Source organism: Camarhynchus parvulus, chromosome 12 (genome assembly GCF_901933205.1).
Source record: "Camarhynchus parvulus chromosome 12, STF_HiC, whole genome shotgun sequence".
NCBI lineage: Eukaryota > Metazoa > Chordata > Aves > Passeriformes > Thraupidae > Camarhynchus > Camarhynchus parvulus.
In genome coordinates, this window is record NC_044582.1 from 8,068,290 (window position 1) to 8,091,591 (window position 23,302).

General features: G+C 35.4%; 1 protein-coding gene across 1 annotated transcript in view; it reads right to left on the reverse strand.

The window, feature by feature from the left end:
* Nucleotides 1–23,302, reverse strand: part of DNAH12 (dynein axonemal heavy chain 12) — a 58,165-nt gene that overhangs the window by 28,171 nt on the left and 6,692 nt on the right. Inside the window, exons 10-39 of the mRNA XM_030956935.1 lie at nucleotides 22,982–23,132; nucleotides 22,781–22,872; nucleotides 22,347–22,525; nucleotides 20,955–21,090; nucleotides 20,070–20,195; nucleotides 18,301–18,435; nucleotides 17,267–17,460; nucleotides 16,203–16,419; nucleotides 15,486–15,671; nucleotides 14,924–15,124; nucleotides 13,668–13,862; nucleotides 13,315–13,436; nucleotides 12,912–13,194; nucleotides 12,189–12,308; nucleotides 11,644–11,800; nucleotides 11,251–11,423; nucleotides 9,776–9,928; nucleotides 9,134–9,373; nucleotides 8,444–8,689; nucleotides 8,022–8,141; nucleotides 7,206–7,315; nucleotides 6,389–6,572; nucleotides 5,504–5,644; nucleotides 4,517–4,600; nucleotides 4,245–4,433; nucleotides 3,466–3,585; nucleotides 2,502–2,690; nucleotides 1,692–1,843; nucleotides 856–994; nucleotides 603–769 (exon numbers count right to left, since the gene is read on the reverse strand). Of these exons, the coding sequence (XP_030812795.1) occupies nucleotides 603–769; nucleotides 856–994; nucleotides 1,692–1,843; nucleotides 2,502–2,690; nucleotides 3,466–3,585; nucleotides 4,245–4,433; nucleotides 4,517–4,600; nucleotides 5,504–5,644; nucleotides 6,389–6,572; nucleotides 7,206–7,315; nucleotides 8,022–8,141; nucleotides 8,444–8,689; nucleotides 9,134–9,373; nucleotides 9,776–9,928; nucleotides 11,251–11,423; nucleotides 11,644–11,800; nucleotides 12,189–12,308; nucleotides 12,912–13,194; nucleotides 13,315–13,436; nucleotides 13,668–13,862; nucleotides 14,924–15,124; nucleotides 15,486–15,671; nucleotides 16,203–16,419; nucleotides 17,267–17,460; nucleotides 18,301–18,435; nucleotides 20,070–20,195; nucleotides 20,955–21,090; nucleotides 22,347–22,525; nucleotides 22,781–22,872; nucleotides 22,982–23,132 (4,901 nt within the window). The remainder of the gene's footprint in view (nucleotides 1–602; nucleotides 770–855; nucleotides 995–1,691; nucleotides 1,844–2,501; nucleotides 2,691–3,465; nucleotides 3,586–4,244; nucleotides 4,434–4,516; nucleotides 4,601–5,503; nucleotides 5,645–6,388; nucleotides 6,573–7,205; nucleotides 7,316–8,021; nucleotides 8,142–8,443; nucleotides 8,690–9,133; nucleotides 9,374–9,775; nucleotides 9,929–11,250; nucleotides 11,424–11,643; nucleotides 11,801–12,188; nucleotides 12,309–12,911; nucleotides 13,195–13,314; nucleotides 13,437–13,667; nucleotides 13,863–14,923; nucleotides 15,125–15,485; nucleotides 15,672–16,202; nucleotides 16,420–17,266; nucleotides 17,461–18,300; nucleotides 18,436–20,069; nucleotides 20,196–20,954; nucleotides 21,091–22,346; nucleotides 22,526–22,780; nucleotides 22,873–22,981; nucleotides 23,133–23,302) is intronic.

The following is a 23,302-nucleotide window of genomic DNA, read 5'->3' on the forward strand; positions in this document are numbered from 1 at the left end:
GTTCCTATCTTCCAATATAAGCAAAGCCAAAAACCTCAACAGCAGGGAAGACTTTCAACTTACTTTATTTCACACCTATTATCACACCTGATTTCACTGTGAACTTGAAAAAAACATTTTGAGACCTTGTTAAAAAAAATTTACTGAATAATGAATGAGAAACACGGATAATAGGGGAAGCCAACATAAGAAATAAAATCAGAAGTTTTATATAATTGCATATGTATAGATATGTACAGAAAGCTGCCAACTCAATCTAAGGAGAAAAAGAAAGAAAAAGAACAAGAAACTACATTGGAAAAAAAGTTAAAATAATCAAGGTGTAAATGAATAATTTTACTTATATATAATAACTCTGCTGCTCAGCACTAGAACATTCTAAAACACTCAAAATTAATTTGATCATGAATTTCCTAAACTGAGAAGTCCTTAGACAGTAAAATACAAGCTGCTTCAACTTTAAATAGTGTATTTTTATATAAACTAAATTTACACTAACATTTACAAACCACTTCAAAAAGTTTTGAAAATAAAATTCAAGGGAATAAAAAGTAACAGCAAATACATCAACAAAAATTTTCAATTGTATTTCAAATAATTACCAAAATCCATGGTCACAGAACTGTCTTAAAAGTTCTATTGGAGGCTGTGCCCCATACTTCTCCAAAGCTGGCATATTCATATCATCTACAAAAATAATGCACTTTTTTCCCATTGGAGGGCCAAAAACTCCTTTGCGCCTCTTGTCCAGCCTGGCCATAATAATGTTCTGCAATGCAAACAGGATCACTCAGAACACAGATTACATATTCACGTCCACAATCTCCTGAGACCAAAATGATCTGTTCTACTAACCTGAGTCTGATTGGCACTGGTTCGAGCTGAAAAATTAATGAAGAACGGGAAGAAGCGCTCCTTTTCCAAGTTGTTCATTAACTTGTCCTTGACATACACAGATTTCCCAGTTCCTGTTGGTCCCACTAGAAGCAGTGGTCTTCACAAAGAAATAAAGCACAAAGACTGCAGAAACCTAACATTGTAAACTAAAAGCAGCTAGAAGTCAAAGATTTTACTAACTTGCCCTTCTTCTTCTACCTCCAAAAACATTACTTGCCTACAGAAGAAACTGAAGTGTTCTAAGACATTCATTAAACCCTCTCATAATTTTAGTTTGCTTCCATCATCAAGAAAATGGGAGGATAAATAAACATTTTTCATTCCCTCATTCTACTGGTGTTGGAGTACATGAACAGGGGAGGTAAATTTCTCCAGATTGGCCTTTCATTAATTCAAACCTCATAAAGCTTTCAGCCTTGGAACCTGAGGCTAGTTTTTATTTTATTCTCTTATATGATCTGACCATGACTAATATAAATGTTTTTCATAGGATTAATAATAAAAAAAATCCTAAAATATGTATTTAATTGCCAAAGTAGAAAGAGGGTGCAACAATTCTTGGGTTGTCCTAAGCTCATCATCAGACTGCAAATACTAAAGTTAGACTGTAATAAGGTTTCACAAATACTAAAATCAGACTTCTGGGCAGATTTTTTTATTTGTAGTAAATGTCTGTTTTAAAAGACCAAATAAACTGAGGGTTTGATAAAAACAATGAACTCAAAGGAAAGAATAAGAGATATTTCGACCTATGATCAAATTTCACTTCAGAAATTTGTAGTGAAGCAACTTACCTTCCATGGGTAATGAACATGTCTAGCAAATAGGTATAGCGAACTGTATCCATAGTTGGGACTATGATATCTTGAATTTTCACATTTGTATCACTGTAACTAATTTGTTCAATAAATTCATTCCAGTGAGCCCAACCTACTTTGCCTTTGAGCTAGGAAGAAACACATATGTAGAACAGATTGGTGTTACACATATGAAGGGTTTTCTCTACTACTTCACTTTAGAAAAATTAAAGTAATGGATTTTAACAAATTAATGAGTATTTGATGTTTCAAAAGTTCACATATTTAGTTTGCTTTACCTCACTAACAAGGAATTAAAGTACATACCTAAACTCAGACACCTTTGTTTTCTTAAAAACTTTGTCTGGTGAAAACTAACAAAAAAACCACATCTACAGAAAACCACAACAAAAAAACCAAAACAAAGCAGTCTAATAGGCACTATAAACAAAAATTGCAAGACAGACTACCTATGGGCTTAATATTCTGCTTTCCTTTTGAACAGCCCACATTATTCCTTCTAAACAAAAACAGATTTGAATCTGTCAACTGAGCTTGGGTTACAGAAGAAATATGCAGTGGCAGTATTACAAATATAACTGAAATGTACATCTTAGTATTTTATTTAAAAAATTGGCCAGTGCACTGGTATTTGAAAAAGAAACTAAAAATGTACTGTGGGATTTAATTCAACCAACGCTCCACAACACCCAACGGGCTTTGTACAGTTAAAAAACCCACCTGGCTGCATTTTACTTCTGTTAGGACTGTAAGAATCTATTTAGTGCATGCAGAAGCCAATCCTACCTGATACACGTAGTCATAGACCAAGCCTTTCTCTTCTAAGGGACACTCCCATGTTCCCAAATTCTCTGGGACAGGATTTGTTTCAGATTCCCCAGACAAAGTTTCCCTCAAGAAATTATCAAAAATCGTCCTGCTGTCATCATCACAAATTCCACCAATGGACCAGATTATGGCAAAAGCAAAACAACCCTGCAAAGGCAAAAAGTTAGTAACTGTATCTAAGTTGACATGTTACATGAACCTTGTACGGTCTGATTAACAAACATAATTCTAAAAAATATTGTTAAGCAGAGGAATGTTAGCAATTGCCCTTGAATACCCCTGGCCTAAAGAGATTTATAAATATGACTGTAGACAGAAGACACAAATAATTTTACTCAAGGACAGAAAAAGAGAGAGAACAAAAAATAAAGGCCACTGACTGCAGTAGTATGTCAGATGACAAAGCCTGAGAAGAGTCCTAATGACAAACCGGGATCTAGGAATTTTATAATTTAATTTTAAATAACTACTTTCATATTCTCTTTCCTTCAGTTTTTCATAAGACTAATTACATAAGGTCAGACAGAGGATCCAACTAATATAACTGTCAGAAAACCCTCTTACATAGAAATTTTTGCTCAAACAAACAAGCCAATCAGTGTTGCATGAATATTTATTTCCTTTAAGAGAAAGAAGACTCTTTGATTTAGCTAACTTCCTCATTACTTAAAAAGCACATTTAATAAAAATACTATCCTATTTAATTGGAAAAAGAGTAATATTTTTAATCATATTTGTCACTTGTAAGACTTCCATCTCATCTGGGTACCTCCACAGTATGGGGAGAGAGAGCAAGAAGGTAGTAGAATTGTTTCACATGTCTCTTATTCACAAATTAAAGTTACTTTGATTAATAAAATTGTTTTGAAAACCAGCATATAGAGAAACAACTACACATTTCTCTCCATGTTAAAAAACCAACCATAATCCAGGCACGGATGCTTTTGTTGGTGGGATCTTCTTCCACAGCTGGACAAATCAACATTTCAAAAATCCGTGTAAGAGCTACTACAACATTGATCTCACTTGTGGGAACCAGTTCCTAAGAGATTCAAAAGGTTGGATGTCATACTTTACATACTTTTAATTAATTTATCTTTTGGAGATAAAATACTAAAACAATTAGATCACTGGCTAATTCTAAACACACACTAGAAGGCAAGGTTTACACTGACTTTTACTCAGAAGATCATTTGCCCTCCTCAGTCATTGAAATGCCAAGACCTTTAGCTCATTAACCATGTTCATGGCTACCATGTGAACACTGCAATTAAACATCCTAAAGCAAAATAAAACCCACAGAAGGAACTACAGCAAAACATGAGCAAAATTCTGAGCATGTCACGCTGAACTTGCAAGGAACTACATATTTTTTCTAAAACTTAAAAAAAGTATTTCCTTATGCAACATGAGAGCTTTAAAGAAAAAATGTACAAAATTCTCTTGGGAAGACTTTTTAATCAGTGTTTTAAATACTTTAAAATACTTACTTTCATACTTTACTTTTTAAAATAAGAAGATGAAAACTATGATCAGGTTTCAAGCCTTAGCTGACATTCTCATTTTAACTTTTCACACTGGTCCCAAGAGCTACATATTCATTCTAACCGTGCTTGGTCATGAGAGAACAGTCACCTCCTACCAAGGGTAACAGAATGGAAATGGCCACTAACTACTGCAGGAAAAAATAACAAAAAATACCTTGCACTGTCTCTGACGGACTCTTAACGCTGGTGGTACCAACCAATCAAAAAGTCCCTGCAGAAGACCTTGATGTTCCTCTGAATTCAGAGGTTCAGGCAGTTTACTCAGCCAAGAGGTAACAATTGGCCTCCAGCCCAGCTGAGAGGGCTCCAAATAAATCATGCCACAACGACTGACTGTAGCAGGCTAAGGAAAAACAGTAAACTCATTTTATTGTGCATTGAATAGACTAAATTTTGTTTAATACTTTCATTAAATACAAAACTTACTGATGCCTGGGAAAGATCCATAGTTTCAAAAATTAGAGTCATCTGAGGGGACATTTGGATGACTTCGCCACTCATCAAACAAAGCTTGAAAGATAAAAAATAATATGCAAAATAATTTTTTAAAATTGTATTAAATTACACTTCCTATCACAGGGGAGTTCTATATGAAAATTGGCAAAATCAAGTAAAATCAAAGGTAAGGTTAACTACATAAAATGTTTAACTACTTGTATCAATAGATTCTTATCAAGTTTTTGCTCAATTCTTCACTTAAACCATAGTACTCCATAGTAACCTACCAGTAGGTTCATTACAATCAATCTTGCATATGACAAGAAGAAAGGACAAAAGATACCTGCAGCTATTATTGCTTATACTGAAGCATTCCAGCTGGAGACACGCTACCCTTTTGTACTAAAGTAGGAGTCCAGCTTGAGTACCTTGACACATTATCATACAGAACTTAAAAGTTCAAATGTTGTGTCTATTTTTTATATTTTCTTTGGGATTCCTAGGGCCCATTCACAAAAGTGCTGTTACAATTTTGCCTTCAGAAGCCATTCTTTTGAAAATGCAACCCTTTGTATCTTGAGATTGTCTTGAAATATAGGTGTCTAAGCTTGTGCAGTCTTAGAAATAATGGGGTTTATAACACAAAATTAATTGTAATTTTTGACATTTAAATTTCAATTATTTATTAGAATATTTTGTAAGAAAATTACATTATGGTATTAAGGAAATGCTACATAATTCATGTCTTTCAGCAATGAGTTGATATCGTTATTATGATTCTAATACAAACAAACAAAACAAACAAAAACCTCAATCAAAAATAAAAAAAAAAGCTCATGACTTGTCACCAACACCATCTTGCACCTGCTCTTCTCAGAAGTCAGGCACTGCAGTTTGTATTTGTGGTTTTATACACAGAAGAATATTTTCAAAATGTCCCATAATTTTCTTCAGGCATTTTTCACTGACTGCTACCTTTTTGTTGTCATCCAGCACCGTGTTCATGCTCTCTATCCACAGGGTATCGATGGGGCCATCGAAGATGACCCATTTGCGCTCGGGGGTCTCGGCCAGCGCGAATTCCCTGAAGGTCGTTGCGACAACCCCGTCTGTCCACTGCCGGTGGGGAGTGAGACAAAAACACAGAGTTCAACCTGAGCTGCCAGCCACAGAAACCCTTCCCTTGGCTTTCCATTATCCCTCACTTTTAACTGGTCTCCTCTTGTGCTGCAGAGAGCAGCATCTAACTTCAGAGTTTCACCAAGGGTCTTAAAACAACAGCAAATTTTAAAAAAAAAATTCCACTTGAAAAAATACCATAAGAAAAAGGACCAGCAATTAAATTTACTGAATCTTAGAAATGCTTTGGCCCTGTCTTGCACCTGTTTCTCCCCAGAATCACCCTAATTCTCTCCAGAGTCACTATTTCACATTTACTGCTTCATATTGTTCCTCCTCTAAACCTAAGTTTCACACTTGGGAACCCATGAGTTCATAGATTTTTCTATAGAGTTTTTGCATTACTTTGATTATACTGGTTAAGAATAGACAGAAAAATGAATACAATTATGTTTGATATGATTTCCTAGCATGGATGCAACTATAAGAGGACAATGACCTTCAAAATGGTATTGCTTTCTTTATTTTTGCATGTTTAAACCTATGTAACTGCATACACACATGGTACTGCAGTTTTTACATCCTAATTAAAAACAGGCTACAAAAGTATTAGTTAAAATAAAATTTACAATTGTGTTCTCATCTGTGTTTAAAATCATAATATTATGACTTCAAGACTTTACTATCCATAATAAAGGAAACATAATTTACAGGAAACATTACTTTTAAAATATGCATTACCTCATGGGATATCAGATCAAACTGCCCAAAAAGCTGGCCCATAGTGATTGATTTTGGATTTACAGTTCTATAAATGACTTTTTCTTCTTCACCATAACCACGCTCTTTCATAAGAGACAGAGTATCTGCCAATACATGTAGAACTTTGGTCTTCCCAGAAAATGGCTCCCCCACCAGCATGAAGCTGTTAGATGGAAAAAAATTCCTGCTATTAATAAATCTGTCTTGCAATTTAGGCTTTCACAGATCACATGAAGGCCAACAGTATAAAACACAGCTTAAAGCTAATTTTCACCTAATTTTCAAAAAGTGAAGCAAGTAAATTTTCTTTGAACATAAAAAACATCTTTTCCACAAACTCAGTTTATTTGCACATGCAAATATGATTGCACAATCTTACAGAAAAGATTAATTGATGAGCTGAATATTAACCATCATATAGCTCATGTCATATTGTATATATTTCCTCCAGTTGCTATTCTGTATTAAAAGCTAGGAATAAAATGGCACAGATCTGACAACTAATACTTTAATAGAAATAAGCTTTTACAGTCCTAAGTTTTCACCATACTGGCATCAGCACCTAAAATCATTACACATGCGCAAGTGCTTCTGATATCAGGAAGAGTACAATTCCTCAGACATACATCCACAAGAATTTTGGGACATGAAAAAGCAGTATCAGTAATCAGCTGTTCCAAAGCTGATTGGAATGAAGAGGAATATTATGCCACCCTCAAAACCTTCTATAACTTCATATAAATTACTGCTACAGTGTAAGTTAGAACAAAAGATAGTGCAGTGATGAGAACCTTACCCATGTCTAACAATCATCATTTCATAGGTCTGTATCATTTTCTGCATAAAAGTTTGTACAGGTTGGACATTATGTTGAGTGCAACACTCATTGGCACATTCCAGAAAATCCTAAAATCCAAACAAATCATAATCTTATTCCTGCTACAATTTAAATTATTGTCCTGCACGACAATAGAAGAGTTTATGCTCATCAGAAAGGGTTTCAAATTAATTAATAACTAAAATTGTATTAGTCAGAATATAGCAAACCTCTTGGAGGAAAAAACTCCCACTTCTGTACTTCATTTGCTAGAACAGAATTTAACTACAATTTTTATCTTGAGGAGAAGGCATATCACCCTCAGGAAACCAGCAGTGTGCTTCAGAATCAAACACTTTTTTCAAGATCGTAGTATTTACTGAAAATTTAAAAACTAATCCAATTTGGTTTTTCCAACATACTCATCCTTTCCAACCATTCTCCTTCAAAGATTGTTTCAAGTGTTGCTTAAAATAAAGTACAAGCACAAACCTTTATCTCACTTAATTATGTCCAATAATTAGGAAAGAAAACAGAAAGCCTAAAACTTGGTAAATGTGCAAATCAGTTCCCAATCTGTAACGTACAACTCTTCTGAATGTAAGGGAACTCAGATGTGGCTTATATTCAGCACAGATAAAAGAATTCCCTTTGCTACAAAGTTTCATTACAAACATTCAGCAATTTTGCTCATCTTGAAATACCTCACTGCATCAATTGCAACTGATTACAAAGCAAATCACCACAGAACATCAACAATGGTCATGACCAAGGAAAAATTAGAGGAGTACTTACATTGTAGTCTGCCTCAGGAAGCTCAATTCCAGGAAATAAATCACTGGTTATACCCATGAACAGAGGTATATCATGTGACAAAAATTTGGGCTCATTCACATCTTTAATTGATCTAAGAAGCTAGAAGAAACAAATACACATTTTGCCATTCTCATTAAGAGACAGAGCATAAGGTGTTCAACAATTAAAATAACCTAGTATGTAACAAAGATGAATTCATTAAATGGGGCCTTTGATAAGAAGCCCAACCACACAATCATCAGAACAGCCCAGGAAAATGCAGCATGTATTTTATTATCTTAATTTCACAAACTATAAAACATGGCTCAGTGATGAGACAAGATATGCTGGAACTGCCTTCAGACCTTAGAACTGGATATATCTATGAAACTCCTTAAACAAATATTCCCTTGGGAACTCACCAATATATCTTCATCTTCTGTGGGAAATTTTAACTTTAGATTCCCCGCAGCCACCAGCACAGCTTTGACTGCCCGCATGCCATAGTCGTAGTGATACTGAGAGGAAAGCTGTTCTGAACAAAGCCTGTAGGTCATGACTATCTTCACTGACAGTGACTTAGCATTCAAAAACCCATAGGAATAGAGGGAAATTTCTGCTATCAGAGCATAGTTTGGAACCATCATGGCTACCGTTCGGAAAAGAACCTGGAATACATACCCAAAGAAACATCTTCAAATAATTAATATAGGAATGGAAAGCAATTCAGAACTTTTACAGTATTCATCCCACCACAAAACAGTATCATCAATATTTGCAGCTTAAGACTCCCTAGGAATTTAACCTGAGCTACGACCAATATCCATCTTAATGTACAATGCAGTACATTAAGAAAAGACACTGTGCCTCCAGCACTTTTCCCTCAGCACCCTCTCATGAATGCCAGAATGACATTTGCCCCTTGCACAGATACATCCAGCAGAAAGGAAATGTGGTCCATGGCAGTGAGAGAATTCTTTCAGCAATCTGCAGTTGGTGTGCTCCTCATGCTGCACTATCTCTGCTTTCAGTTAGCAAAGCCTCTTCATGGAAACAGCTCACCTGGACAAAACTATCATCACAAAGGTCATAGATGCATCTTATTATTTTACCTTCAGATTATCTGGAAGTTCAGAACGTCCTGCATAACCTGGATTCATAGTAATTGCTATAAAACAGTTGGGGTTAAGATTCAGCTCAGTTCCTTCAAAATTAAATGTTTCTAGCTTCATCTGTATGGCTCTTTGGATGCAAAGGATCTGCTGTGCCACTACAGACAGCACTTCCAGTTCAATGCGATTGAATTCATCAAAACATGCCCAGGCACCTGATGAAGCCAAACCCTTGAAAAACTGCAAATGAAGAAAGAAATCAATAATATTGCTAACAGAAAAGTTTCAAAAGAAACTAAGAATATAATGTAGGAAGTTTAATAGATTAAAAAAATACAATTGCAATAATAATGCTTAAACCTCTTTAGATCATAGATCACTGATGTACTGAAGAACAAAGTTTTGACTCTAAAGCAAGCTAAATCAGAAGATCCCAATCCCATGAACTCTTGTTTGTTTCATGTTTTAATTAGAAACTGAATAGGCTTTCATAAAGCACAGAAAACAAAACATGTAGAGAATAGCATATAGCATCCAAGGGCAGCAGAACACAGGGGCCACATCTATTTGTGTCTGCAAAACAGGGACCCTGAAATTTTCATGCTAAAAATAAAATACAACATATATTTATTTTCTGTTTACCTTTCCCATTGCCAGGTAATCAAGGCCATCAGAGCAGTTAAAGACAACACACTGAACAGCAAGAGCTTTAGCCAAATCTTTGGTGGTCTCCGTTTTACCTGTTCCTGCTGGACCCTCTGGGGCACCACCGAGGTTTAAATAAAAGGCTCCAATCTAAAGCACAGAAATAGTTTATGGAAATTATTTGTATGAAATTCTTCTGAATGAAAATGGAAAAATTAAATTGCACTTGATAGTTTCATGCACTTATTTTATCGAAGATAAAAGTTATGGTTTTCCTAATTAAAAAGCATCTGAAATGTACTTACAGCTGGGAAAAATAGGCAAGAGAATTTCATTTTGATGCTAACAGAGGGTTTAGCTTTATAATCATCATGACCATGATTGGTTACTCAATCTTTATTATACCCAATCTTTCCGTTCTTGTTTAGATACACCTTTCAAATTAAATTTGTTGCAGTTGCTTGTTGTTACTCTTTTCTCTCCATCTGTCCTTTAATATATTGTTTTCCTCTTTTCTTTTTCTTTCCCACACCATCCCCCTTTGATGTATGTGCCTTCCATTGACTATTCAGTATTCTTTCCCATTCTCCATTGAAGTAGGAGGAAATCTGACAGAAAACAAAAGTTGCAGACTTTAAGCAAACAGTCCAATCCACAGTCCAATACATATGTGGCCTAGTTACAGGGCCACATGTGTACTGACTGACAGGTCCTGGGAATACTTTATTAAGATCTTGGCAGGCAAAGGACAAGACTTCTATTTGCCAGAATGCCATGCTTCCACCTGCTGTGCTCTGATTCAAGGCTTGTGAGCCTAAAACCAAAACAGACTACCAGCTGCATCACCCTCTCACACCAATGCACCTTGATGTTTTGACAAACAGATACCAAGCATCAGCTACAGCCACACCACGTGTGCTTAGCAAAACCTGAAATCATACTCCAGCAAAGAGACTGCAGTAACTGATAATGAGAAAAACTGTATCTGAGATGACTTTGATAACTTTCAGCTGTCAGGTTAGCTGAGGATAAATGAGTACAATAATAAACACCTCTGCCAAGAGCAGGGGTACTAAAAAGTGGCCAAACTTGTACTAATCTTAGGAACAGTGTGATCACAAGTGATTCCTTCTCCATTTAATTTAGCAGCCCCAGAACATCAGAAAAGCACTTTGCATTCTCATAATCTTTACAGTAATCAAATATTGTCTTTTTTTCCTGTGTGTTTTAAAAAAGCAAAACCATGACAGAAGAACACGCTAATGTTTCAGTCAGGTTGGTGCGCTGTCCAGATTTGTGGTTATGAGTGATTTTCATGTTTAACATTCTGTAGAAATTACAAACCTCATTCTAGCAGAAATAGCAGAGTGTGACAAGAACCCTAAGCCCCAGAAGGATGGCTGCCTGACCGGTGTGAGCAGTACTAGAGCACAGTAAGTACAATCTGCAGTGTCCCAGGAGGAAGCTCGTACCAGGGTGCGGTAGCACCTGTCTGTGAGAGGAGTGATCACCAGGCGGGGGGAGTTGCCCAGGTACTCATAGGCGTATTTCACATTGCAGTTAATGATGCACACGCGAACGTTCTCGTTCTGCCAATAATAGCGCAGCTGTGCGAGCCACTGAAAGTCTGTTTCATTCTGCACACCTGACAAACAGAGTTGACAGCAATCATAAAAGATGTTGTAGATAGCTGGATTTTCTATTATGGTTAAATTCAAAACAGCTGTGAAATTATAATGCTGATGTTTGTAGCCAAATACTCACAAACCCATCTTAGTGCTGTACTGTTTTAGGTAGTAAAATCTGATTGGTTAATGATTTTTTATTAAATACGTGTTAAGAAAAACGTCTTCAAATATAATTACCACTTCCAATCATTTCCTTGATGACATCTCTAGCATGAACATCAAGAGTAACCAAGGCACCCAGTGTAATCCTTGTTTGCTTTGACAGTTTTCCTCTCACCAGCTCTACAATATCATTAAGTTGAAGCTGAAGTGTATCATAGTAACCCTTTAAGCCCTAGGAGACAAAAGGTAAATTTTAAACTGGTTATATCACAGTTTCAAGTGTTCCAGACTTCTACATGTTGACTAGATATCTTAACAGAGGTTGCTTATTAAGTTACCATTTTATATTGTCATGGTTTTTCATCAAATTCTCTCTTACCCACAGCTATGCATTTATGTTGCAAAGCTACATTTTAAACTATGATTGCTCTAAATAAGAATATTTAAGTACTTGAATGAAAGGTATAAATCACTGTACATAAATTCATGTATGTCAAACACAACACTCAAAATTTTTACAATTTTATTTTAATTGTAAAAAACTGTTTGATTAAGCAAAATACAGCAGCTGAAATGAAACACTAAGAAAGATTTTTTTCAAATTATGCATTACACAGTACCTTGGGCCCATGGAGAAGAACTTCATGTACCTCACTTGTCCAGTACATTTGAGACACACACAACACTACTTGGCCAGGCCACTCCAGAACCCAGCGCTTTCTCTCAGTCTCTAGATAAGCCTGAAAGAGTTACATACATCATACAAACACAGTGTCTGGGAATAAATACAGCAATGTAATACAGGAGTTTATAATGTAATCCTGTTAATATTCCTTGCTGAAGAATGCTATTTTCCTATTTGCAATGTCCAAATGGAGCTTCAAATGCTCTTTTCCCCTTAGGTTCACAATTTTTTACCCAATAATTTTAAATATTCTTAGAATTATCCTTCCATATTACAGAAATATTCCCAACTCGTTAACTTCATACAAAGAAATATTTTCTGTCTAATGATTTCCTTTTAGGAGGAAGCAAGCATATCACAAGTGTTCTAGTTCTAATTCATAAGAAACCTGAACTATTACATTGGATGTCCTGTAAAATAGTACTGCTGTGAAACTTTTAGAAGAATTTGTATCCAGTATTGTAAGAAAACTACTTGCATCTTATTCAAACTAAACTCTAATATATATCACTGGCCTATTAAATACATGTCATGTTAACTTGGTCCTGGCCACATGACTTCATCAGCTCCTGTGTTGAGGAAGAATTTTAGAAAGCCAAGAGACAGCCACAAAACAAAGATAGGTGCTACAGTTCTTAAATTATTGTAAATCCCATACCATTCTTGATCTGGCAATTACATCACGTACAGTCTTCAGCATAACATCTTCTACTTGAATTAACCACTTCTCCACTGCACCTCGAGCTTCAGAAGTAGAAATGTTTGAAACCAGTGTCACACGCTCCCCTTCAGAGCTACACATGCCTTTAATATCCAAATTGCGAAGGAAGTCCAGCTTAGCAATGCCTTCAAAACACTTCTTCAAGTGAGGCTGAACTCTAAGAGGATCCTTAGTCTCTGATAGGATCTCCAACATTTCATCATTAGACAAGAAAAAGAAGCTAAAAAATTAGAAAAAATATACAACTGCATTATCAAGCTATTTTTAAGACTGATCTTATTCCCAACAAAAAAGCCCCATTCAGAATCTGTGGGTTTTAAATAACCAAAGCTCATCATACCGGGGAAAGAAGAGACGTTTTCTTTCAAGGTAAGCATTAAGCCCTTTCATGATTTTGTCAAGAAGTTCATTACATTTCTGAAGCTTCTCTGTTAATCCTTCAAAGGAAGTAGCAGCAAGAACCTGTAACAACAGGTTACATGTGCAAACTGTCAGCTATAAATGAAGTATTTCAAACAGTAGAAATTACTCAAATAAGGAACAACATAACTTTTTTTCTTGAAAGCCTAGGGAACTGAAATCGTAGTTCACTGTATATATTCTGAAAACTAAGCATCCTCTCCCACCTCCACCCAGAAAAAAAGAACACAAGAGAAGTTACTGCTTCCTGTCAGGAATGGACATTTCCCTTACCTTTGGGTCTTCAGCACAAAACTGCATAATCTCTCTCCACTGTCTATCCACAGTCTGAAACTGCCGTCCCTCTTCTGGCATCTGTTGCATAATATCCTCAGAAGAAAAGATGGGTTCCAAATACAGCCACTGTGCCTGCACTTTGAGCCACTCATCAATATTCTCCTGAATTTTAATCAAGCGGCTTTCCCATTCCTTTATAAAAGTTTAAGGAATGTTAACTTGACATTTCCAAGCACAAGACAAATTATGATAATCTGACAACAAATTCAGGAAAGGTAGACATTGTGGTATTCCAGCTCCCAGAGAGAAAAAAAAAAAGTCTACCAATAAACAAAATGAAAGAAAAATATTTAGGAGTGTAAGTTCTTCCACATATATAGATGGCCAAAGGAGCTCAGAAATTTTTACTCACTTGGAAATTAATTTTCCAAACTGCATTTATCACTTTAGTGCTATGAACTTTCAACAACTTAATTGTTAAGCAATAGCCAGGAGGCTACCAGTGATAAATTCTATTTCATCTCCCCACAGCAAGGGCTCTTTTAGCTGAATGGCAGCAGGGACACAATACCAGAAAAGCCACCTCAGCTCACAGGAGATATCCAGCAAATCAGGACAATAGCAGATACCACTGGAGCAAGCTGCCAGTAAAGTGTAAGTATGTTCACTGAGCCTGCTTGAGCCTAAATATTTCCCACATAAACCAACAATGAACTGGGGAGAGTAACTGCAAAGCAATTCCACCAGCTTCTCTCCTGTCAATAGCCATGGTGTTAGCACCATAAAGACTACTCTAGCCCTGAAATTCAAAGGCAAGTGTAAAGCACTGCCATCATTGCTCTGAGGCCTGATTTAAAAACACTCTCCCAGCCATCAAGAACTTGCTTTGCCCTGAGGAAAACACTGTAGTTCAAAATTTGAGTCCAAAACTCAATAAATAAATAAATGTTCTTATTAGCAATAATAGAAACACTATTTCCAGTTATTAAGAAGCAAGGCTAATGGAAATAGCGATTTGGAAAAATATGAGGAAAAATGATCATGTTCTCTTGGTTACACTTGAATCTGAATGGAAGAGAGAATTCCAAAACAGTAATAAGGTAAGTATGACTTATGACTCAAAAGATTCTTGCTGAAAAATCAATGAAAACATTTTGTTAACAATTCAAACAATAAAGTTGTAATACAATCACTATACTATTGCACTACAGTTATCTTACAAATAAAAATGGTTGAAAAAGTACTCATTGTACCCTTATTTCAGTCTCAAACGGTTTAATGAAAGGTGATCCTCTCATTGTCTGAGTTTTCATAATCTGATCATCAAGAAGAGCCTGAATATCATCCACTGCAGACAGAATATGAATACCAGTCTCACGATACACATTTGTGGTGAAGGAAATTGAATCCCAGGTTTCCTTCATGGTATGCATTGCTTTCTCCAAGGAAAATTCCTATTGAAAAAGGAAATAGCTTGGTCTAGTCACTGAATTATTTTTTTTCCAACTCTCTAATTCAATATATAAGCATATCTAGCTGAATAAACTATTTTGCTCTAGCAGCACAAATTAATTATTTTTTTATTTTTCCTCAGTATATTCTTTTCTTGCACACAGAAAGCAGCACACTTGGGAAATACTGATGATGTCACATGAGATACAAATTCTTACACTCATTAGTAATATATAATGGGCCAAAGTCTCACCAAATCTCCTTTGTTGAATAATGGCAGAGACAAATAATGCTAATAAGTCATAAAAGTATTCAATAAGAGACCTGATGTCACATTTGTCACTATCAAATCTCTGTGCTTACCTTGCTTGCGCCTACACTTATTGCTGTAAACTGGTCCAAGTAAGAGGATAGATTCTGCTTTAAAACTTTTCTCAGGGTAGTTCCAGCATCTGGTGTTATATCATATCCTGCTATGTCTGACATCTGCTTCCAGTGACGTTCTCTCAAGCCAGGATTACAAAAGACAATCACAGTGGGAATATACTCCTAATTCAGAAGAAACATTTATAAGGTAGATATTGTAATTTACATGATTTCTTAATTTTTTAATCTTTTGTGTGCATTTAAAATTCTGCTACAGCAGCTGAAGACATGAAAATCTTTTCCAAGAAGTGCAGATGGCTGCACTTGGTTTTCCATTCAATTTCTAAATAATTATATCAACTACTGAAGAAGAAATATAAAAAACTATTAAGCATAATTTTTCAGTGATGCTAAATTTTGCTTCTATTAACATAACAAGAGTCCCATTTCAAAATTCCCAACTACAACCTTAAATGTTTTTCTGCATCCAAAAATGACTTTTCTCCTGTATGTGTGCTCTGCTTGCAATTCCAGAAGCTATTAAAATTTTTTAAAATCCAATTTTATTAAAATGAATGAGACAGTACAATCTGGAAATGAGGATTAAGAACAGCCTCACTCTATCTCTGACTCTGCATCATCTACATGTATTAAGCCCTGAATTTAGCATTTGTCCCTCAATATCAGATATTAATATGTCTCATGTTTTCTTACCTTAAATTCTTTAATCTGCTCCAGAACTGAAGAACACATTGTAAGAGTTGGATTACCCATCAGACCTGTGTATCGCGCTGCCTTTTTCTTCTCCGTTGCCGCTTTCTTCTGCTTTTGTTGGAAGAGTCTTAACAGTTTGTACATCTCTCTATAAAATTCATCAATCTCAGTCTCCATGCTTTCCCCATCTAGCTCCAAAAAGGTCCCATCCATCCATCTGAGGAAAAAAAATAAGGTTACAAAACAGAATAACAAATGTAGCCCACAAATAATTATCACTTTGTTTTGCAACACACGAATAGTATTTAAATTTAAGCAAAGCTCTTCTTCCATGTTATTGTTATTCTTTGCAAAATTCTAAAGCCCAGCTAAAAGTGGCTCAACCACATTCTTCTGTGTATTTGTGTAGTTCTCTTAAGTCAGACACATACTGAAATTGAGTAACTGCATGAATGGACAAATATTTAAGTTAAACTCTAGAGAGAGATTGACATATGACATTTAAAAATACACTACGTCTTGTATTTTCAAACCCCCCACACTTTCAGCCATAGTACATGATAACTTCTAAAGAATACATGAAATAATAAAAAATCTCCCTCAATTTAAACACAGAGTACAGTTTTGTGGTAGAATGTAACCACCAAACAGCAATATAGTCATTTGAACACACCATTTTGGACAGCTGCTAGGTTAAAAGCAGTTTTGGTTACATGCAGATGATGAGCTCTCTAGCTGAGCTCACGTGTGTGATTCATGGTGTGATTCTTGGGGCTGTCCTGTGCAATTCCAGGACTTGGACTTCATCATCTTTGTGGGTCCCTTCCAGCTTAGGAAGTCCAATGATTATTTGATTCCATGATTACGTTTTAAAAATAAAAACAAATCAACTTTTTTTCTAGCTGAATTAAAAATAGCAAGTCTGATATATATATTACCCTTTTACTTTGCTTACTAATAACATGTTGACAAGAAAACAAATCCATATTCTACATCTGACATGAATAAGACCAGGATAAGCATTTTTCTCACTCTCCCTCTTAGAGCATTTAGTGCTGAATTACCTCCTTTCTGTTCGCTGCCATTTCAGTATTACATTAAAAAGTTTCTGGTATGGTTCTATCTCAGCTCTTAAGTTGTTGAGGAGAGGGAATTCACTTGGTTTCCATCCAAGCAGAATCTCTTCTTTATTAAGAGCAGCTACTGTTTCATCAGTGTCCTGTATTGCTTTCTGTAAAGTCCTCACGTCAGTCACATACTGAAATCAAATAATAGTATATCTTGAGAAATAACCAAATTGTGCTCTGAACAGCTTATACCAAAATATAAGCTTTCACATTAAAATTTTAGAAAACAAGATTTAAAAACTTTTCTGCTTATTCATGAGTATATAAACTGTGAAGAAACCAGATGAACATTATGAAATATAAAATTGGTTCTCATTACTGAATTTTAGAGTATTTTCAAAATGTGTGGGCTTTAAAACTTACTGCTCCAGGAGGCAGGCACACAATTTTTATGTACATGGCATATCATATTGGTAACTGGGATCTATTAGCTTAGGATTTCTGTTTCTGCTTTGAAGTGCTTTGTTTTTCAAAAAGCCAATATTTCTTACTATGCAATATCCTCCAATTAAAGCACAAGACATGCTCTGAAAATTAAAAAATACGGCTAGAAATTCATGAAACTTTGGAGCCAGTGGTCTACTCTTTACTAGCATAACAATTAAGTTTTGAGGTTTGTAGGAAAAAAGTATCAAATTGGTAACTGTGCTGGTTTTGCATTAATTGATTTGTGGTAAAGAGGGAAAATGAATAAATTATATTCGTGGGTGCACACACTCTTTCTGAACTTCTATTATTGGTACCTATCAGATAATTCTAGCTTTATAGCAAACTTTCCTCTAAATAAAATGGTAAATGCCAGTGGTAAACAAAAATGGGAGAGGGACTGAGCTTGGTAACTGTGCCAATAGGATAATAAATGTTTTAGTTCACATTTGTTACACTGATTACTTTTAATTACAATTTTTTCCATGATCCCTAGGTATTAAACACATAAAACATTTATACCAATTTTATACTATTAATCAAACCTGCTGCATGTGATCCAGTTCTGAGTATTCTTCTAATTCTGACACAGATTTATAAACCTTGTCTAATTCACCATGCAGGTTCTCACATTTCTGTTGCACTTCTTGTTCTCGTTCAGCTTTAGACTGCTGGATCAGCTACAAAAGAATTTATTTTTTTCATTACAAAGGTGATTTTAAGTCCTTTCAATAATTAACATATGTACTACCATCTAAGCATTTAATGCACACAGACAGAAAACTAACAGTACAGATAAATTATCGACCTTGCAACCGCTGATTTTTTTTCCCTATGTCCCATTTCAGAGTGTGCAACCTCTATATACCAGCATGGAAGCCTCATCTCAATAATCATAGCAGTTAGGATTGCCTCAAAAGCCTCCTTCAGGAATCAGGAGACAGAAAATAAAGCATTGCAGAAAAAAATAGATATTCTAAATTTTGGGATTCAGTATTTTACTGCCAAAAAGGACACCCACAGTTGCTGAAAGCCAATGTTATCCCACATGTACCTGTGGCCGTAAAAGCCAGAAATTCTAGAACATAAGACCACCTTAAAGCACTGGGTATGCACACTTAAGGCTTTGTTTTAGGGCACCAAACAAAAAAATCAACAAAGAGAGAGGAGATTTCCTAAGACAAGGACACCTACTGCCATGCAAAATTTGAAGCAAACAGAATTTCACCAAAGGAGGAACCACTCTTTTCATTTTGCACTAGAATAAGAACAGACTCATATCTGAAAGTATACAATGCAAATATACAGACTCATGAAAACTTGATGTGAAACTTTTCTTGTCCTCAACCTCTAGCACAAAGCAAGTCATTTACAGCCAGCTACAGGGTCCCACTGCTGAGAGATTCTTACTAAGTAGTGAGATTCACTCTGTACTACCATTTTCATTAAAAGGAGTTAAAACAAGCATCATGGACTCTCTGTGTAGAAGTAGAAAATTAATTTTACTGATTTTTTGGGGGGATTAAAAGAATAATTTGTTTGCATGGGGATAACATGCAAACCAAGTATTTTATAGACATAGCAGTCTCCCAGGCTGGGTATCTTTTCAGTCAGAGGCATAATTAATACCCTTGGACAAAACTTATTAAAAGAGAAATCCTTACTTGTAATATTTAAAAGATACTGATTTTTAAAAATGTTAATTATTAATTCTTTAAAATTTTAGAAGAAATTATCATATCAATGCTAAATTACTACAGAGGCAAAAGAACAATAAAAGGCTTGATTCACTGTGTCATAGACAGAGACAAAGCATGCTAAGCAAGATGAATACAGGTGGTGGAAGAAAAGTAATCTACAGTCACACAGAGAAAATGAGATGCTGCATATTTTCTATTAATTATTGCTAGAAAACATTGTTCCCCCTGTTCTTTTTTGGACAGTACAAAATACCATTTTAACCAAATGACTTTCTGTTCAGACACTCAGTCTTATTAAGGGCCTGACAGTTACATATTCAAGTACAGTGTAGTGAATTTTCATCTACCTATGTCTTACCTAGTACTAACCACAAGCATATTAGGATAATCAGATTTGCTGAAGCTTTTAAGTTACAGTGACAGTTTTAAAATTTAGCCACAAAAAGCCCACTTTTGTTACAAAAATCTGGAAATACGCTATTCATGCATGTCTAAATTAGTATTGTTCATGTTATACGTGTATGTACATTTAGCCTGCTGAGGAAATAATAGCTCAAGTAAAGTGAGAAGTCTAACAAGCCAAAATATACCATAAACTAAGAAAATGCTCTTACAGTATCATGCTCTTTAAAAATGCGGTTAATCTTCTTTGGCCAAAATATAGCTGTTTTATTTAGTTCCATGTCTTCGGGAGTAAATGGATAAACATCTATCAAGTAACTCATTTGCCGACAGCACTCCTACAAAGAGAGATTTCACAAAACTTTAGGTATGATAGATCTGTTTAAAATATAGGGCATGATAATATTATCTATAAAGATAAAATAAAAATCTACATTTCATGAACTTTTCAGAATTCAGAGCTCCTTCAGCCAATTGAATATTAACATTCAAAATATATGTGTAACATTTTTCAAATCCCTGCCCTGATCATGAGCTTGTTTCTCTAAATAAGACTCCTGTGTTCTGTAAATCTATATGCAGAAATTCTAATGTTATTAAGAATATACAAAATATAATTTTTGCAGATATAAACATGTTTATAGACCTATTACCATCAGAAAATCTGACACATATTCACACACACATTCACAAACTACTCCTAATGTAACATCACCTATATTCTGCTCAAAGAGTAAATTGTTTCTTGTGTGTTCAAAGTCTGTTGACTGTTTTTACACATAAAATGTTCTTTATACTGTCTATTAGATTTTCACAAATAGATTTTTAAGCAGTCCTGAAGTAAGTCTCCAAATACAAAAAATAAACGGACTGACTTATTAGAAGCTGCATTTCCTCACAGACTTGCAGAACACATAGGAATGGGAACAAGAAGCAAATGCATTTGGCAAAGAATAACCTGGACTTCCCACTTCTGTCTGACGTAACACTGAGTTTATTCACACAGGCAGAAAAAGTCTGCCCTCTGGAATTAATTCTTTATTTGTATAGGTCAGCATGTCTAATAAAAGATCAAGAATTAAAGGATAGTCTTTTACCTTACTCCTTCGCACCAGGTCCTGAAAATCTTTGGTTTTGACTTTCTTCATGTGTTCCATTATTTCTACCATTTCTTCTGTTGACTCAGGAACTCTTAATGCACATTCCTTAATGGCTTCACATTCACTGATTATCCTATAGGTTTATTTCACATAAAATACCAATATTTTAAGATGCTAGTTTGACTGGTTTCAAGCTCAGCTTTAATGCAATTAAAAATTCAAATTACTTCTTTAAGTATTCTCCCCTCACAAATTCCATTATTTATGAAACTAGAAGGGGAATATGACCAAGTCAGTCTAGACAAATACCGGTTTCTGACTTGCAATAATTGCTTTGTTTGGATTTTGGGGTATTCTTCTGAAATAAATGCTTTAGTAACCTGTTGTTACTAAAAGAACTTCAGCAAACTATCATTAGTGTACATACAAACACTTTCCTAGTAAACATTGTCTCACTTTGGTAATATGGAATCGCTATAAAACTTGGCCATAATTGTTCATTTTAACTAAAAAATGTAGTAAGAGTTTCCCCCTGACTTAATCCATACCTGCAAATTAACCTCCTGTTAACTAAACTGATATCCTGTAAGGTCATCCATATAGAAGATAAAGGGGAGGTGGTGGATATAATTTTTCTGAGTTTTAATAAGGCTTTGGATATTGTCCTTCACAGAATCCTTCTAGAAAAGTTGCCCAAGTGCGGGATGAGCGTGTGCATGGTGTGCTCGGTGAAGAACTGGTGAAGTGCAGAGCTCAAAGTGTTGTAGCAAATGGCTGGCAACTGTTACCAGCAGTGTTCCTCAGGATTCACTTCTGGGCCCGTTCTGTTCAATGTATTTATCACTGATTTTGATGCACCATCAGCAAGTTTGCTCATCATACAACCGTGAGGTGCTGCTGACTCCCCTGAAGGATGGGACACTTTGCAGAATTAAACATTTGACTACGATTAAGGGGATGGAAGGCAATGAGTTGAAATGCCAGACTCTGCACCCAGGATGGAGTAATACCCAGCACAAATACAAATGGGGACGAATGGCTTGAGAGCAGCCCTGCTGAGGTACCCAACAAGTAATAAGAGAGTCTAACTTTGACAGTGCAGTTAATACTGTAATTCACACATAAATCCAGAACAGTAATAAAGTTCTTGGATCTTTGATCTTTGATCTTTTAGCTCCTCCATTATCCAAGTCCATACTAATATGTTCTCCTACCTTTATTTGAGACTAACACGGCAGAAGAAATACAACAGCCTGTGCAAACTGAATTAGATCTTTAGTTAGCCAAGAACCTTCAGTAAACAAAGTATGGTATATTTGCATTTCTTCTACATGTTTCTGCTATGCATTTAACACATAGAGCATTCTCAAGCAGAAAAATTCTACTTACCTTTCATTTTCCTCTCTGTAATCTGCAAATATTTTGTCCATTAGCATTTTTGCGAAGTTATTTGCACATTTAGCCAAACCTTGCTTTAAATCCTCACAATTCAAACAGATCATAGGGAAATAAATCACCTCTGGCAAACTCATGATTTCCTTCTTGAGGGTGAAAAATTCATCTATGAACTTCAGAAAAACATCAGACTTTACACTTCAGAGCTGTTGTTTAAAAACTTGGCTACATGAGTAAGTATTAGATACTGAAGAAAAGAAGTAATGCTTTCTTCTATTTACCATAAATTTTTAGGGAAAAAATCAGTTACATTGTAGGTAGTCCATATATTTTTAGCTAAAGGCTAAGAACCTGTTACCCTCTGCTACCTTGTCATTATTGCTATATTTATAGTAAAAATTATAAATAAAGTTAGAATTAAAACTTACAGTAGTGTATTCATCAAAACTGGGTTGCTCTGCTATAAATGTGTTTATCCGTTCATCTGCAGTTCCATCTACAAGCCAGCCATAATTTTCAACTACAATTCAATTACAACATATTTATATTACTAAAATGGATATTCCATACAGCAAGCTACTTATTACAAAGAAGTGACACAACTATTTACACACTCTTCTATCACTTACCATAGCCTTTAAAATGTTGCTTTGGGCCTTCTAAGTTGTCTCTGATAGATTCTCCCAGAGTGGATTTGGCCCATTGTACAGTGTGAGCAGGAAGCTCAGCATCCAGAGTTTCAGTGGCACCCATTAGCCAAGCATCTACCCTTTGGAAGTTCTAAGAGCAGTGCAAGTGTTGATTATTTAAATTTTAAAAAGCAGCACAAGGATAAAAGTAAGTTGCAATCTGCAGAAGACACGATCACAAAAGTAAGAGACCCTAACCATGACCAAGTTCACGTGCTTTATACACATGTAGAATGACTTTTCCTGAAGCAGAGTTGAACA